Raw genomic sequence first — 18,460 nt, forward strand, 5'->3', positions numbered from 1 at the left:
AATACTTATCTCTTTACAAAGCATTGTCATAATTCTAAGAATTCAACCGATTTGATATCGACCACAGAAGCCAATAAAACTTTTATTCATAATGGAAAGTGGGTAATGCCTTCAGTCAGACGAAATGCAAAGGTTACCTAAAAATAAACATTCAGAGCCAAGATCCGGGGGTGGACTACGCAAGCGCGGCTTTCTACCGGCCGCCTTCAAACATTCGGGCTGTCGCGACTAAAAATATTCACGGAATTTACTGGGATTAAAGGTTTTTTTTTATACCGTAGATTCGTTCTTAACAAAGTTTAAATTTTGCGAACCGTCCGTCCGCGCGGGTAGGTGCCACCGCCCTAGGGGCCTATTTCTGCCGTGAAGCAGTTATGCGCTTCGGTTTGAAGGGTGGGGCATCCGTTGTAACTATACTTGAGACCTTAGAACTTATATCTCAAGATGGGTGGCGCATTTACGTTGTAGACGTCTATGGACTCCAGTAACCACTTAACACCAGGTGGGCTGTGAGCTCGTCCAGCCATCTAAGCAAAAAACATAATTAATAATAACAAAAATAAATGAAAAATCTTTATTATTGTATAAGGAATGTACATAAAGATATATCGGCATTTTCTTCTATAGTTTATAGTGTCTTCAGATATACACAGAAAGTCATTGATTTACATACTTTAGAGGAAACCCATTTTGAGATATAATTATGAATTTATCGTCGTGAAGATTCTACTTTACCGTGTGTTCCACAGCGTTTTATTGTGACGAACACATTACAATTTAAACTATTCTACGCCGGAACTTAACCAAGTCTCTTAGGATTAACCAAAATAAGAATAAAATACTGTTCCAGAATATTTAAATACCAATTTAAATTTTTAAGCCTAGCAACACAAAACACCGACGAATGTTATCATTTTGACATTTGAATTCAGTTTCAATCCGGTTCGCGTGGGGCACGGTCGTGTCGTTACAGTCTGAAAATACGCGAACTCCCGCGTGTTTAATTAAAATAGTAAGTCACGTGCTTTTTAATCGAAATGTGAAGTGTATGAGTTTCGCATGGATGTTTTGTTTAGTAAAAATGTGGTTTAAGTGCTAATAATTGTGGATTTCAATTAGTTAAAATGCTGTTGATCATTTTGAGCGTGTTCATTGGTGAGTTTAATTTAACTGTAAGTCATTTAATGATAACGGTGACCACGAGAATGTTTCAGTCCAGGGAAACCTTAACTTTACAACTTAATCTTGTTATTTGTTGCCCAGAGCCGATAATTTTTTCGTAAAAATTTTTGAATTTTTTTTTATAATTAGTACATTTTTGGTGTTTTTAAATGACTAGTCGCAATATTTCCAAATAGAGCCCATTGAGGCTAAATAAGTGAATACAATTTTAGATTAGAGTCATAAAGTCGTAAATAGTTTGAAAATAAATATAAATAAACGATCTCAAGGCCCGCCTGGTGTTAAGTAGTTACCGTAGCCCATAGACATCATGAAGCCTATGTCACCTTCATTTTGAGACGTGAAGTCGAAATCTTAATTGTATTATGTAACGGCCCACCCTTCATCCGAAATCCATGACTGCTTCGACTGCCGGCAGTAACAAGCAGGATAGAGGCGTCTACGCTTCCGGGTTTACAATATGCCCTGCTAGTTGAAGATAGCTGAAGATCGTACTAGGCAAATTAGTAAAATAGCACCGCTTTTTTTTCCTACCTAAGCTGATAGCCTCGAGAGGCTATTTCAGCGTAACTTTAGCTAGTAGTTGAGCTCACGGGGCTCAAACCGGAGTGATGCTAACACTGACCCTAGCAAGAGCAGCGCTTCGCAGAATCTACCAGCGGATCTGAAACACGACCCACTGAGAAGATCCGGCGAGAAACTCAGTGGGCTGTGTCTATGTTACATATTCTTCGGTGAACTGCTTAAGCCCCTTTCACAGTAGACACAGGAAGTGATGGACTGATGGTATTCCAGGCAGACGTCACAAAGCTAACAGATTTAATACAAAAACACGTGTTCCGTAGATAATCATTTTTGTTTATATGGGTGGACGAGCTGACGGCCTACCTGATGTTAAGTGGTTACCAGAGCCCATATACATCTACAACGTAAATGCCATCACCCACCTCGAGACATGAGTTGTAAGGTCTCACTTTGAACAGTACAACGGTTACCCCGCCCTTCAAACCGAAACGCATTACTACTTCACGGCAGAAATACGCAGGGAGGTTGTCCGTGCGGACTCACAAGACGTCCTACCACCAATCTGCAAATGCTTTGTTCTTAAGAAAAAAAATATTAATTTAATAGTTGGAGTTATCGATATACACTTTTGTAACATTAATTGCATTGACTTATAACAATACGTTTAGTGAAGCAAGATGATAATGATTATTTTTTCGTCACAAACACAATGCCGCTTTCAAGCTACATCTACTGTCTCATCTAGAACCGCCAAAAACGCATTCTCCAGCGGCCACATAATAAATAGGGAATCGCGTAATATACGATATAAACGATCCTATAAAGCGCTGCACATCGTTGGCGCATCATTTGAAAACCATAAAAATCGGATTCATGAAATTTTTCGCAATAGCTGCACTGTGATCCCTGATTTTTATGGGCTTACTACTACGAAGCATCGATGTGTTCGATCTTACGTAATTGCGGTAGAAATAGATTTCGGGACAAATCAAATCTGTTTTCTTTTTTCTACCTATAGTGATAGACTTGAGAGGCAATTTCAGCTTCGCCTTGACGTGTAGCTGAGCTCACGGTGCTCAAACCGGGAGTGTTGCTAACACTGGGTTTAATAAGAGCAGTGCTTCGCAGAATCTACCACAGGATCGGAAACGCGACCCACTGAGAAGATCCGGCAAGAAACTCAGTGGGCTGTGTCTATGGGTTAGTTCGCTCGTCGAGCCCTTCGTCACAAGCTACGGGGACGGTGACCGGTGCTTGTGGTACCTAAAAACACCGTTAATGGATCGGGTGGATCCGTTATGACGTGTAACCCTGTTTCATAGACACTTATTTCTTTCCAATTACCCTCTTATGGAGGTGTAGGACTCGAATCAAATTCTTCCATTTGCATCGTTCTTGGTTCATAGACACAAATTCTTATCGTATTTCTACATTAAACATTCATTTCACAACAGTAAAACCTATTAATTTAATGTATTTTATGATAACAGTTACGACTTTAGGACTATTAAATTCTTAATTCACATTTTTATGTTTACAGTTATTATGCAAAAAAATTAAACGTTATAAGCTTTTATAAGTTACGAACTTTAAGCTTTTCATGTTAATTACACGACCGGAAGATATTTAATTAGAATTATTAATGAATTAACTTTTCTTGTAGTATCTTTTGCCGTGGCCGTTTAGATTTTAATTTGTCCATGTTTTTGACGGTGATCTCTTACCATCAAGTGGTAGGAGCGTTACATGCTACAGATCCTTTCGAGTCCGTAAAAAGCATACCACCTTTATTCTTGTTTTAATGTGACCTAACAAGCTATCTGGGGTTTTACGATTACTTGAGTTCATAGACCTCAATATGATAGTGCTGCCATTAATTATGGGGCATTTGTCTCATAAGTCTCACGCATCAGCATTCGGATCGGTACTAAATACGGTACGGCCTGTCTCGCGTGAAACAGCCACTCACTGTCAAAGGAGTATATATCAAAGGAGTATATTATAGTGCACAATTTTATTATCCAAGCCGACTGATGTTACGTTATGCAATTTATTTATTTATTTATTATATTTTTTACACACAGCTGTTAGAAGAAACACGACAATACGGATACAGAGTACAAGGGCACTACTTATTTCATGTTGAAATCTCTTCCAGTAGGCCCGCAGAAGGAAAGAAGAATTAGGAACACAAACCTAGTGCATACAGTAAACATTACATATAATTATATATACATATTACAAGATACATTATATATTATAGTAAATTATACAAATATATAAACTTAGGTTATGTAATTTATGCCATGTAGTATTTATTAAGCAACGATGGTTTAAGCTTTGATGTGTGATTAGATTTAATAGAATGAGGAGAAAACGCGCTGTGAATCCCATGGAGTGATGCGACTCGGCTAGAATTACTTAGGGTTATTTAGGCGCCAGTAAGAGATAGGTATTATATGTAGTATCAACCTACCGAATCCTACTTATTTCTGCCACAAGTGCGCTTCGGCTTGAAAGGTAGGCACATGTCAGGTATTATTAGGTCTATGAAATTGTCGTTTAGTATACAGAAAATTACCCACTGAGTTTCTCGCCGGATCTTCTCAGTAGGTCGCGATTCTGATCTGTGGTACATGCAGTGAAGCACTGCTCTTGCTAGTGTTCAGCAATTCTCTCAGATTGAGCCCGTGAGCTCTACTAGTCGGAGTGTAGCTGGAATAGCCCTTTAGATGACCAGCGATTAGGTAAGGAAAAGGAGATAGTATTTTTTTAATTGGTATAAAGTGGCAAATTTATTTTTATTTATTTACTAGCTGACCCGGCAGATTTTCTAGTGCCTCAATCGAGAAATAAAAAACCTAAACTTGTGTATAAAATAAACTTAAAACAAACAAAAGGAATCCGTTCGATGGGGGACACAACAAAATTGTCATTTTTATTTAATTCCGAACATTTTCATATTTGTCTACCTTTCAAACCTTCTCTGGACTTTCACAAATAATTCAAGACCAGAATTAGCCAAATCGGTCCAGCCGTTCTCGAGTTTTAGCGAGACTAACGAACAGATAAAGATTACACTTCATGTAAAATTTACATTGGCGGACTTAATGCCTAAGGCATTCTCTACCAGTCAACCAAAGGTAGTGCAGAGTGTATAGTGGTAGGTGCAATGAAATTTATATTAAGCTACAAATATATACACAAAAAAGTATATAAAAAGTGTATATATATATACTTAAGTAAGTATATACACACACACACAATCACGTATACATACATATAATAGCTTATACAGTATTTATAACCCAGCGTCAAAACAAAATAAACGAATTTGCTTAAATCTGATTGCGAATTCGCGAAACAATATAGGCTACGGTCTATTCCACCGGCACCCATTACGTGCTGGGAGATCGAACCGGCGGTCTATACGTTTTGATGTTTAATTAACTCTGCGGCCCCATAAGACGGTCCCGAATGACTCGTAGTGCTTGATGTGTGTATACCCTGGCCTGTTTTTTTATCAATTTCAGATCTTTTCCTCACGAGGCATATTATTGTGTGTGCGACTTTAGACTGGAGTGGATTCCGTTTTGTTCATTGTGGAACAGTAACGATGGTGTTACACATTAAGGAACCAAGAATTATGACAACTTGTTTCATTTCTATAAACGATTCAAATTCAAATTCAAAATCATTTATTTCAACTTAGATGTCAGTATGACACACTTGTTGAATGTCAAAATAAAAATAACAATGTTAACTCTATCACCGGTGCCAAAAAAAGCCACAGTCCTGAGAAGAACGGGCGAAAAAACTAAGCGGGCTTTTTTTTTGTTTTTCTCAAAAAAAAAAAAATTTTTAAATAATTAAAAATATTTACAATAATAGAAAAAAACAAGTCAAAAAATAATAATAATAAAAATAATGAAAAATGAAAAGTTAATAATACATAATAGTTCGATAATACATAGTTCGTTAGTAATACACTAAAACCAAAGGGCCTTTTCATTTTGTTTCAGTCATTATTTTGATAAGGCATGTATTTAACGCGGCGACAAACTAATCTCGTTTAGGATTTTAAAAATAATTAAAACGGGTAGCAAAAATAATGGGTTAGGCAGCTACAGTAAAATAGCATTTTAAGTATAAAGTAGCAACTTTATATTGTATTCTATTCGCTATATTCGCTTTATTTAAATTTAAATTGGCAGTGATTTTTTGGTGAAGCAACTGAATTTATTTAGGCGACAACTTGGCGGCGAATATAAAGTAGAGAATAGGCCTTTATATATTATACAATGAGATTTTTTATAAAATTAACTGAGATGAGAATAAAATATGCACAAAGTTATAAAAAACATACTCTTTGCGACATTTTATAAGGTCTAAATAATGCAAATTGCGGCATGCAAAAAATATAATTGGTCTATACTATTTTTTTTTTTAATGGTAAACAGTAAAAGGCACAAAAGTAGAACAATTATCTTTATTTATTTATGAAACATTATAAATGAAAGTAGCTATATCAAGGTAGATAAAAAGTACTACAACTAACAAAAAAAGCTATTGCAATATTAGTGCAGGCTTTGATTTAGTAGGGCGCTCACGTTTTCTTTTGAGTCCAATCGGAATCAATTTTGCCTCTAAAGGTGGAGTGGTTAGTTTTAGCCGTATGGCTATACCCAATATATGTTTACAGATGTATATTTTAAAGAATTGAGGACAAGTGCATGTGCCTTGCTTCCATCCTGCATTAGGTAATTCGGTTTTCCAAAATGCGAAGTTTTTTTCTTTGAACTCATCAAATGTATGCCATGATTCATCATATGTCATGCCCGTAACCTTAACTTCTTCATTAGGTACTAAATATACTTTTTTATTACAATCAGATATTTCTTTTTCTTTACTTTAACATTCTGTTTTGCCCAACAATATCCTTCTGTCCATTCTTTTAATTCAATATTATGAGTTTCTGGGAATGAATTTTCATTGATATCATTAGACCACTGTGTAACCATCTCGCTTGCCACAGTAAGGAATCGTGATAAGGGAAAGCGTTCCCGCATCGTATTATGATCTTTGATTGACTTGTTGAAAGCTTCCAAAGCATTGTTAGTAGTCGGTGAAGGAGTCGCTGCTGCTCCTAAGAACCAGTTAGGATTTTTAAATCTTCTAATACTTAAAATTGGGACCCGTTTTGATTTTTATAGCTGCTTGAAATTACTGCCCGAAAGTGTATTTTTATATGGTAGCCAATAGTTACTATAATACAATATTTGATATCCCACTGTTAATATTAGCTGCCAAGTCATTATTTTTAATACCTCACATATTATTTCATTTTTCCTGTTTAATATATTTACTATCTTATAGTGGCAGCCGTTATTTAGTTATTATAGATCTTATGTTTTGTAGCTCATTATAATATAATTGTTGCTAAAATATTTAACCACTACCAAATGATTTTTTTTGGAACCATGTAGTTAATCGCCTAATAAGTTGTTAGTCGCCTCATTAATAATTTGCCTTTTGATAAAACGATTCTGAGCGGATGTTTCCTTTATTGTTTTCTGGCGTAGATAACAATGAAGAAAATTTGTAACTCGGGATCTTGTAAATCGACACGATTATTATTTGCTATATAAATAGAAAAGTCACTAATAGTTTTTATCCTTTCAACTCATTATAACTTACACGCAAAAACATCGCGCACGATATAAATTTGAAATTAAAAATTGCTTTTACAAAGTATTATATGAACAAAAACTCAACCCCGTATCAGCCCTTCGAAACTTTTGGTGAAATAAATACAAATTTCTCTTCTTTGTTAGGGTTGTTGAAACACAGGTTGGCCCTGGCTTTATTCTATTGTTAATGACAGAAACATACGGAAAAAATTAGCTGACAAGCATGTTAAATTTATATCTAAATGCGAAAGCGAGTTTGTTTTTTATTCTTTACTATACGATGACCGTTTTTTAGAAATTATATTTAAATACGAATTACACATTGATAAAATAATGAAATATTCCAAGATTGTTTAGGCATTTTTATGTGAAAACGTGAGTTAAAAAGACAGAAATAATATAAATAAACAATTCGTTTTCTTGGTCTAACCTTAAACCAAACACTCATTGGCTTCGGGTGGCTTAACAACGCCATCTGTTGAAATAGCTTTAGTGTTATTGTGTCTTTAAAGCAGTTAGTTGCTCTCAATTATGAAAAATAGTACTATTATTCGTCAACAGATGTCGGGAAGAGTCATAAAGTTGATTATCGATAAAGTTGATTATTGAAAACACGAATAAAACAAAATTTTCTGAAAATAAATCGCAGCTAGATCGATTTATCGCCCCGAAATCCCCTGTATACTAAATGTTATAAAAATCGTTGGAGCCGTTTCCGAGATTCAGATTAAATATATATAATCTGAATATATATATAAGAATAGCTCGTTTAAAGGTATAAATAAGACATATTAATTATTATTTAATATAAAGATATAGATTAATTAAATGATTGAATGGTCGAGCCCACGGCCCACCTGGCTTTAACTAGTTACTGGAGCCATAGATATGAGATAAGAATATCGTCATCCTTCTTAAGACATGAGGTCAAATACCTCAATTGTACTATTTGTTTGTTATGTTTTCACATCTTACCTATATGCCGTATCATAAGTTGTGATCTATTAGGTTTCCTCCAAGGGCACTCGAGCAGCTATCGAGCAGCATCCATCGTCCTCCTCACTGACTGACCCCATCGAGTTTATCAACCTGTATTGGTTAAGCGGCAAGATCCAACCGGTATCCTTCCATCTCAAAGAAAGGCCGTAACTCTGATGCCGTTCAGTGGAAGAGCTTTTTATAGGAGGAGGAGGAGACAGTTATAACTTAACCGACAATATCAGTCAAGGCTATCAACATTTTATACTCATATCACAATATGGGTGGAAGTAGCATTGAATTGATTATGGAGTCCAGTGCCATTCCACCAGATAGACTTGTTAGTGGGCTCGTTTTACCTCTCTAAGTCTTTTCACGGGCTTCAGCGTTTAGGTCTTTTGCCTTAGGTATTACCGGTCACGATGAGCCTTTCCAATTTCGATGGTGTGGACATGTGATGCATAGAGAGGAGACGTCTGTGACTAGGAGACGTATGGAAATGGTAGTGCCAGGTACAGGGGGAAGAGGTCGACCGAAAGAAAAGAAAGAGGAATGAGTGTTGAGATGACGGCTGATAGAGGAGAATGGAACAAAAAAATTCGCTGTGCCGACCCTGCCTAGTGGGATAAGGTGGAGACAAAGAAGAAGAAGGAGAAGATGAGCCTTTTCAATTTTTTTCGGGTGCCAGCTTTCTGCGCCGTATGTGGATGAAAGGTTGCTGGTAGTGGGTCAATAAAATGTTGCGGAAAACATTATACCCGTCCACAGCAAAAAATCAAACAAATGAATTTGGGTAACAGCCCTCGGGTCGATGTTTGTAAAGCTTATAACTTATAGGGTTCTCGTTTGTTTTTACCTGATTGGAACTCAGAGGGCGGCCGCTAGTCAATACATTTCTATTACATATAAATTGTATATAATGTGGTTTATTTGGATACAAATTTATTTCGATTTCCAATCGTCGCTTGTAGCGAATTGGTTTTGAAGTGTTCGCAATAAAAAATTAAGTAGAAAACTAAATGACGAATTTATCCCGAAAGGTAGTGAATGAAATGGTTAAGAATCATATTTATTGATGTATCGGGGTGTGGAGAGGCCGGGTTGTTGTCTATGGTCGTTGATTTTTGAAACAGTTGGAAATCTGAAGGTGCAAGGTCAGGACTATACGGCGGATGCATTAACAGCTCCCAGCCAAACTCTCTTAGTTTTTGCTGAGTGGCCTTCTGTTGATTGATTCCGGCCGCTTTCTCTCAACTTCTTGCTTTAATCTCATCATTTGTTTGCAGTACAGTTCAGAATCGATGGTCCTGCCTGATGGTAATAGCTCATAATGAATAATGCCCTTCCAATCCCACCACACACACAGCACAACTTTGTTGCGAGTGAACCCAGGTTTCGCCACAGTCTGTGAAGCCTGACCGGCCTTTGACCACGACCTTTTTCGCACGTTCTTGTCGTACGGTTTCATTACGTCGTAATAAAGAATCACAAATGAATACACGGTTCATTAGGTTCCTTTCAGTGAGCTCGTGAGGTACCCAAATATCGAGCTTTTTGTGTACCCAGTTTTCTTTAAATGCACCGAAACTGTTTTGTGGTCAATTCCCACTAATATGCCCCTACTAATATGCCGATTTTGCTTCACTTTTTCAAAAATGGCATCGATTTTATCCGTAATAAGGCGACCAGAGCGACGTGCAACTTTGACATCAAAATTTCCGGATTGAAAACGCTCTTAACCAAATTTGTGCTACTCTCACAGACACTGCACTAGGTCCATAAACATCGCAATTTTTTCGCGGCTTGCCTTCCATTTTTATCTTTTCTGTAGTAAAATTTTAAAATGTATCGAATTTCTTCATTAGATTCACTCATCTTGATAGTACGAAAAATAAATAAAAAGTGAAGGAATAACATCGTGTAATAAAAATGAAACCCAAAAAATTATAATTTGCGTAATTACTGGTGGTAGGACGTCTTGTGAGTCCGCACGGGTAGGTACCACCGCCCTGCTTATTTCTGCCGTGAAGTATACGTTTCGGTTTGGAGGGTGGGACAGTCGTTGTAACTATACTGAGACCTTAGAACTTATATCTCAAGGTGGGTGGCGCATTTACGTTGTAGATGACTATGGGCTCCAGTAACCACTTAACACCAGGTGGGCTGTGAGCTCGTTCAGCCATCTATGCTATAAATAATAAAAAGTTGAGTGTGGTTGCTTGCATCACCTTACTTATTTATGCTTCGAAGCGTTCGTCGGATCTCGTTTGAAGGGTAAGCAATACTACACTAGAGAATCCCACACAGATCTCCTCAGAGTCCGTCTCTTCACGCCAATGTGAACACATTATAATTTTCGGTGTGAAGCGAATAACAATAAATCTTAGTTAGTGAACATATTTTTGTTTTGTTAACTAAGCTTACATAAAACATTTTCATTATTAAGTAACAAAGTTTTAGTGATCAAAACAGCCGATACAAAAGCTCTTTGCGATATCACATAGACGCTTTCACGGTAAACTTAACTTGTCAGAAAGTTTGGTGCATAAAATACGTAACATTTTCCTTGATGTTACATTAAAGTTATGTCTTTGGTATATACGAGCTGTAAGCTTGGAGTCAGTATCACGGAGATTGCGTTCCTACGAAATTAATGATATAAAATTGAATTCTACTAAAATGTAAGCACGTATTAGATTCGATGACTGCGATTTTTTTTCGTAGGCAACCCAAAAATAAATTTTCAAAATAAAAATGTTTGAAAAAAAATCTGAAAGGTTTTGCCTTGTTTGGAGTTCGTGAATTGCCAAATCATCATCCTCACGCCCCAGAGCCGAAAAAAGAAACGTTGGTGCTGGCTTATTCAAATTATCGTCACGTCGGATTGGAGATTAACTTTGCACTGCGCACCCCAGTATAGCTCGTTATGGAATGGAATGCGGTCAGAAAGTACAGCATTCCGAACCCTGGTAACTATTTGTCATGATGACAATTTAGAACGAGACTTCTAGTTGGAGTCTAGTTGACTTTAAGTCAATCATGGAATAAGTCATAATCTATCTATATATATAAAAATTAATTACTGTTCGTTAGTCTCTCTAAAAGTCGAGAACGGCTGAACCGATTTGGCTAATTTTGGTCTTGAATTAGTTGTGGAAGTCCAGAGAAAGTTTAAGTAGATAAATATGAAAATGCTCGGAATTAAATAAACATAACAATTTTGTTTTTCCTTTGATGTGTCCCCCGTCGGACGGATTCCTTTTGTTTGTTTGAAGATTATTTTATACAAAAGCTTAGGTCTTTTATTTGTTGATTGAGGCAGTACGAAGTCTGCCGGGTCAGCTAGTAAGTCATAAAATATCTCAATGTCAATACAGTGCAGTGTTCATTAACTGTGATCAGCCCATAGACATCTAAAACATAAATGCGCCACCAACCTTGAGATATAAGTTCTAAGGTCTCAGTATAGTTACAACGGCTGCCCCGCCCTTCAAACCGAAACGCATTGCTGCTTCGCGGCAGAAATAGGCGGGGTGGTGGTACCTACCCGTACGTACTCATAAGAGGTCCTACCACCAGTAATTACGCAAATTATAATTTTTCGGGTTTCATTTTTATTACACGATGTTATTCCTTCACCGTGGAAGTCAATCGCGAACCTTTGTTACATACATATTCCATTAGAAAAATGATTCGAACACCGTTGTATCGCTAGATACGATTGCACCGGACGTTTTATCTTTTAGGCCACGACGACCTCAAATTGTCTCTTCGAGATACTTCTGTCTCTTCAAGCGGATCAGAATATCAAAATAGCTACCATTATAATAAAATTTGTATGTTTCAAGGTAGGTAACGTATTTGTGTCGTGAATTATATGAGCTCTTGCAATCATTCAAAGGAAACTAGGCTGTGACAATAGCTTTGAAAAAACAGCAATAAAATTTGGAAGAAAGCTGCCAAGGTGTTACGAGTCTGGTATTCCGTATTTTCCCCAAGTGAGACATTGCTCACCTTGGTCATCTTTGCTCATCTTTTGGCTACCCATAATCAACGGCCATCATATTCGTCTCTTTATAGAGCTGCTGCTTACAACCCCCGCCGAATGAGATAATTGTGATATTTTCGAACCAGAATCTCCAAAATCTCACGCTCAGTGGTGTAATGCTTCTTCAGGTCACAGAGAAAATTTAACCCCAAATACAATTACCAATTATGCTAAAACTACTTACACAACGGCCATTTCAAATTGACCAAAAGCAAGAGAGAAGAGATTTTAAAATGTGGGCTAGTGACCCTAATCTGAAACTGATATATAGGTCGTTATCAAGACAGTTCGGGTAGACAACAGTAGCTCAGAAATAGTTCGAAACGATTCTGGGAACCCTATAAACTTAATTATTAACCTTCGTTATTTATTCAAAATGAAACTGCTTACAGAATATCCAACCCTATTCATCTGATCAGTTGGTTTTCTGAATTATTAATGTCCGTTCTAATGTCCGACCGATAACTAAATAAACAAGAAGGTTTGCAAATTATTTTTTTGTTTACTATTATTGGTACCTATTTTTTTTTGGGTGTTCCAATGTTGGGCCAATAGAAATGATAGTGCGACCGCGTATTCATCTCGCTCACTTGCATATTTTGATACGGCCGTGTTGAGTACGACATACCGGGGTAACAAAATATTTTTTTATTGCGCAGACGAGCATATGGCCCACCTGATGGTGAGTGGTTACCGTCGCCCATGGACTTCAGCAACGCCAGGACAGAGCCAAGCCGCTGCCTACACTTAAGTACTCTCCACAAACCTCGTTTGAAGAAGGACATAATCATAGCGCTCGGGAAACACCGTCGAGGGCAGCTAATTTTAAAGCCAGATGGTACGTGGCAATAAAAAACTCTGGAAACACACTGTGGATGAACCCAGTGGTTCAGTAACTGAATAATGACAAAGAGTAATACTAAAGTACCGTGGACCTCATAACCGACTTGACACTAAAGAATGTCTGGAGCGCATCGATACTATTATGTAAATGCACGTATAATATAAATCCTTTAATATCCTAGGGCTTCTTTCATTAAATACTCCTGTGTATACGAGATTTTATATTATTGCAATAATTCAGTTCTATATAGTTTTAAATGTTTCATGTTCATTTTATATTTTTAAATTTCCACTACTTTCATTTAATTAATTGTATTTCGTTGCCTCTTTTACAAAGTCCTCCAAATAACTTGAAATTGTTCTACCTAGACGGTTGCTGCTAAATCCATACTGTGGTTATGAACATTGTAGCCTCAAAATTTATCATGCATTTTTTGTATCTTACGACGTAATTTGGCAAAAGTTGGTTTATAAATCAGCCTACTTATTGGACGTTTGTCGGTTTCACTGATTGGTGTTGGTACATTTATCAAAAAACGAGGTAAACCGAAATAGAGATTAATCCAAAGCAGCGTGGCGATAGAACTTATGTTATGATTAGTTATGCAGGAAAATCGAAGGAGATGGCTGCACTACATTTGGATCTATATTCAGAATCGAATTACGACATTATGCCCGACTGTGTAGTCGTTCCACAAATACATTCACACTGTATTTGGTCCAGAGTTGTGAAGTCTAGAGGATGTTTTCAAAAACGTTATAGCCATCGAGATATTTTAACTTTATATTTACTAGTAATAGGACGTCTTGGGAGTCCGCACAGGTCGCGTACCCCCGCAATAGGCAAGCTATTTCTGCTGTGAAGCAGTAATGCATTTCGGTTTGAAGGATGTGGCAGCCGTTGTAACTATACTGAGACCTTAGAACTCATATCTCAAAGTGATTGCCGGCATTTACGTTGTAGATGTCTATAGGCTTCGGTAACCACTCAACACCAGGTGGGCGGTGAGCTCGTCCATCCATCTAAGCAATAAAAAATAAAAATAAAAAACCCGCAAAAAATTCTAAGTTGCGAAATTATTGGTAGTAAGACGCATGAGTAGGTACTACCACCTTGCTTATCTCGGCTGCGAGGGTGTTATTGCGCTCCGATTTGAAGGGTCGGATAGCTTTTATACGATACAATGAAATATATAGGTCTATATTATATATCTGAATATAAGTGGTGGAATTTACATTGTGATATGTCTGGGCTCCGGAATCTACTAACACCAACTGCTCTGTGAGCTCGTTTATCCATCTTTGCTATAAAAACCTCTATAACAAATAAACTTACTGATCAGGACTCAAATTTAGTTCCCATAGTACAGCACTCACTGTGCTTCGAACAAAAAGACAAACAAGACGAGGCGGTTTATCAAAAGATACGCCACAACGGTTTTGGCTATTAGTAGCACTAATTTACTACCTCAGCATACACCATCCATATCGATAATTTCGCCAAAACATTTTACTAATCAGCTCTGCGTCAATTCCTTTGTTGAATACTAATTTATGTTAGGTGTTATTTGTTTCTTGAGCACTGTGACAGAACCTAAGGAAAAAGAGTAAAATAATTCTTAGCATTACGCTGGCTATGACATTGTCGATGTCCATAAACGACAGTTACCAATGACGATGTAGACTTTAAAACAATAGGACAACTTTTATGAACCATGGATTAAAAGCGATAGCAATTGCGGTACGGTTTGAAAATTAAGTCCCTGGTCAGTTTACGAGCGTGTTTGTATGTCAAGTAATAACTCTGTTATTGTTAACGTTGAGAACTGAATTACTACCAAACTCACTCAGAATAATATTTAGATTTTGGGTTCAGTTAAAGTTTTGATTCAATATAACCACGGTCCGGTAGAGTTCACACGAATTAGTACCAGATACATACTTATTTCTATATAGAGTCGTTCAAAATGAACTATAAGTGTTTTCTACTATACTATATTTGTATTATATGTGCTATCAACTTATAGTTGATTTTGAATAGGATAGGATTTGGATAGGATAGGATAAGACGGAAAAAGTACAAGACGTCCGGTGTACTCGTATGAAGCGATGCAACGGTGCTTGAATCTCGCAGGCGGTTACCAATTTTTCTAATAGAATACGTACTTAATAAATGTTCACTATTGACTTCCACGATGAAGGAATAACATCGTGTAATAAAATGAAAATCCCAAAATTGTAATTTGTGTAATTTCTGGTGATAGGAGGTCTTGTGAGGCCGCACGAATGGATACCACCACCGTGCCTATTTCTGCAGGAAACAGTGATGCGTTTCGGCTTGGAAGGTTATGCAGCGGTTATACTATTAAAATTGAGATTTTAGAACACAGGTCTCAAGGTAGGTGGTGGCATTTACGTTGTAGATGTCTATGGACTCCGACAGCTTCTTAATGCCAGGTGGGCTGTGAGCTCGTCCACGCTGCTAAGCAATAAAAAAAGAATTCAATACGGTCTATAAAGTCAGTTGTACTTCTTATGAGAAAGATTCCAGATTCTAAGCTATCAGATATAACGCGAAATTATTGAGTGTTCACAGCTCGCAGTCAATGCAATGTAAAATAATGTAAATGTCAGATCCTAGAAATATTTTGAGAATCTGTTGTATCATTATGAAACTATCCATCACGAGAAGCCAAGCTTTGTGATGGTCATGGCAAAAACCTATGAAATCAATTTGATGGAGTTACGCATGAACCGGCCTAAGGATAGCTTAATATTTATGTATCTTTGATTTTTTTTGTGCCATTAAAAAATACATATACATACAACAAGGAAAACTTAAAAAAATATCAACGAAAAAACAGCCAACAAAAAGCTCCCACACTATAGGCCAACTTTTTAAACAGGAAGCTCCAAGTTTACCGTCAACTATAGAATAATTCCCATCCGGTTCGCGCTAACTTTGAAAGCTCCGTTAAACTGAAATAAGGAGTTTATTAAGTTTATCCTTTTTTTTACAAACTTTTTTCAATAACTTTTGGAAAGTAGAACTTTGCTTATAATCCACTGTTAGTTTGTAACTAGAATGTTTTTGTTACTAGCGAAAATATGCAAACGGGTATCAAGAGAGCATCAACGAAACAGTTATTATACAGTTAATTGAATATGTGATCTCATCGTCTCCGCAAAGTGAATGCCGGTCATCTTGGAGTATGATGATAAAGTGTCACTTACTTTGTAATTTGTGATAGCGGTTAAGTTATTATTTATCGTCTAGTTTTCAGATTAAAGTCGTCGTGGCCTAAAGGATAAGACGTCCGGTGCATTCGTATTTAGCGATACACCGGTGTTCGAATCTCAGGAGGGTACCAATTTTTCTAATGAAATACGTACTCAACAAATGTTCACGATTGACTTCCACGGTGAAGGAATAACATCGTGTAATAAAAATCAAATCCGCAAAATTATAATTTGCGTAATTACTGGTGGTAGGACCTCTTATGAGTCCGCGCGGGTAAGTACCACCACCCTGCCTATTTCTGCCGTGAAGCAGTAATGCGTTTCGGTTTGAAGGGCGGGGTAGCCGTTGTAACTATACCGAGACCTTAGAACTGATACCTCAAGGTGGGTGGCGCATTTACATGCTATCATCATCATTGTAGATGTCTAAGCAATTAAAAAAAAAGATCAAGGTACCTTAAATTATAAGAGTCTGTCTGGTTATTGACTGGCAAGCTGTTATGGAATTAAAGCAAAAGCTTAATAAAGCTGGTCAATGTACCTGCGAGCTTACGGTACCAAACTTAATAAATTTAGCACAAAACAAGCAAATTCATGTAAAATAAACCCAAAATTGAATTGCCCTACAAAGAATAATGCTTCACACAAAGCCTTCTTTATTGTGTAAACCCTCTTCAAAGCTCATGCTTGCGCCTTGACATGTCTTTATGCATGTTCTTAACAGCCTTTGTAATAGCCGGATAGTTTTGAGCTCTGTACCGAAAATAGCAGCATTGAATACGAGTGTATGCTTGAGGTCTAATACGCACGAATGGGCACACTGTGGGCCCGCACGCGGTGGTAACGCCGTCTAAATGATTGATATGGATTAAATTCACTTTTCGGCTTGACTGTAGCCTCGCGTCTTAAGTTAAACAGTTATGTTGGTGAGCGTACGATGGACATCCAAATATATTTTTTACAAATTATGTGATTTGTTATCCGTCCTCTAAACTAAGATACCCTGTATTCTGAGAATCGGACACCGTACAGACAAACTTATTTAACCTTATGTTCACCATGGCTTTGGTGAAAGTGGATCTGGAAAAATTAATTATTCGTTGAAGCAAAGTCAAGTACAATAGATACACTATTTCTGGGATTTATTAATGAGACATTATTTAATTTCATCAAATATTTTTTCGATCAATTTTTTTTATTCAGATTTATCGCCGCGATACAGGTAAGTCAAATCTATTTAATTTCTCTTCATTTAATTTTTCGTATATTAAAGTAGGCACGTGTTTAATAATTGACAATTGTATAATCTATACACTGAAGCCGGTTGCCGTACGAGACAAAAGAAGACTAAAAGTTCAACTTAGGCCTACTAGAACTATATAATAAAGCAAATACCGCTATGCCACTGAATTGAAGCTCCTAAGCTAAGGTAAAAGCGCCTATTACGGAGGTATTTCGCAAAATTTGAAAGTAAGAAAGAAAAATAAGCATTTGTAAGTATTTCTAAAGATGGAAAAAATTTTCATCGTCAAAAATGGAATTTAAATTTCGTATTACTGTTGAGTCTATGTTTCTTTTCTAGAAATTACTTATTTAAAAAAATGTTTTAAATAGCCGGGTCGATTTTCCCTAATACGGAGGTATGATTGAGGTCAGAGCCTATTACTGCGGTAGACGGTTCCTAATACAGAGGGTCAGAAATTATATTTATTAAGTTCCGAACATATAATATTTTTTAAGTAAATAATATAAATGTGAAGAACTTAAATTGTAAGTTTTGCATTAATTGACCACTTTTAATGAAATTTATAATACAAATGTACCTAGTAAGTATAACAGTGCATTCACACAGGTCTGCTCGGAAAGAAGAGTACATTTTTACCGCGTTTAAAAGTGATTTGGATTGTATTTTAACATGAGAATTCTAGAGAATTTCGAATGTATACACATAAAT

At 36.7% G+C, this 18,460-nt stretch overlaps 1 protein-coding gene across 1 annotated transcript in view; it reads left to right on the forward strand.

Annotated features, from left to right (window-relative positions):
• Positions 1-928: 928 nt before the first annotated feature.
• Positions 929-18,460, forward strand: part of LOC114248060 (uncharacterized) — a 96,971-nt gene continuing 79,439 nt past the window's right edge. The window contains exon 1 of the mRNA XM_028181177.2: positions 929-1,155. Within this exon, the coding sequence (XP_028036978.2) occupies positions 1,125-1,155 (31 nt within the window). The 5' untranslated portion in view covers positions 929-1,124. The remainder of the gene's footprint in view (positions 1,156-18,460) is intronic.

The sequence above is a fragment of the Bombyx mandarina genome, chromosome 17, assembly GCF_030267445.1.
Source record: "Bombyx mandarina strain Sakado chromosome 17, ASM3026744v2".
In the NCBI taxonomy this organism is placed as follows: Eukaryota; Metazoa; Arthropoda; class Insecta; order Lepidoptera; family Bombycidae; genus Bombyx; species Bombyx mandarina.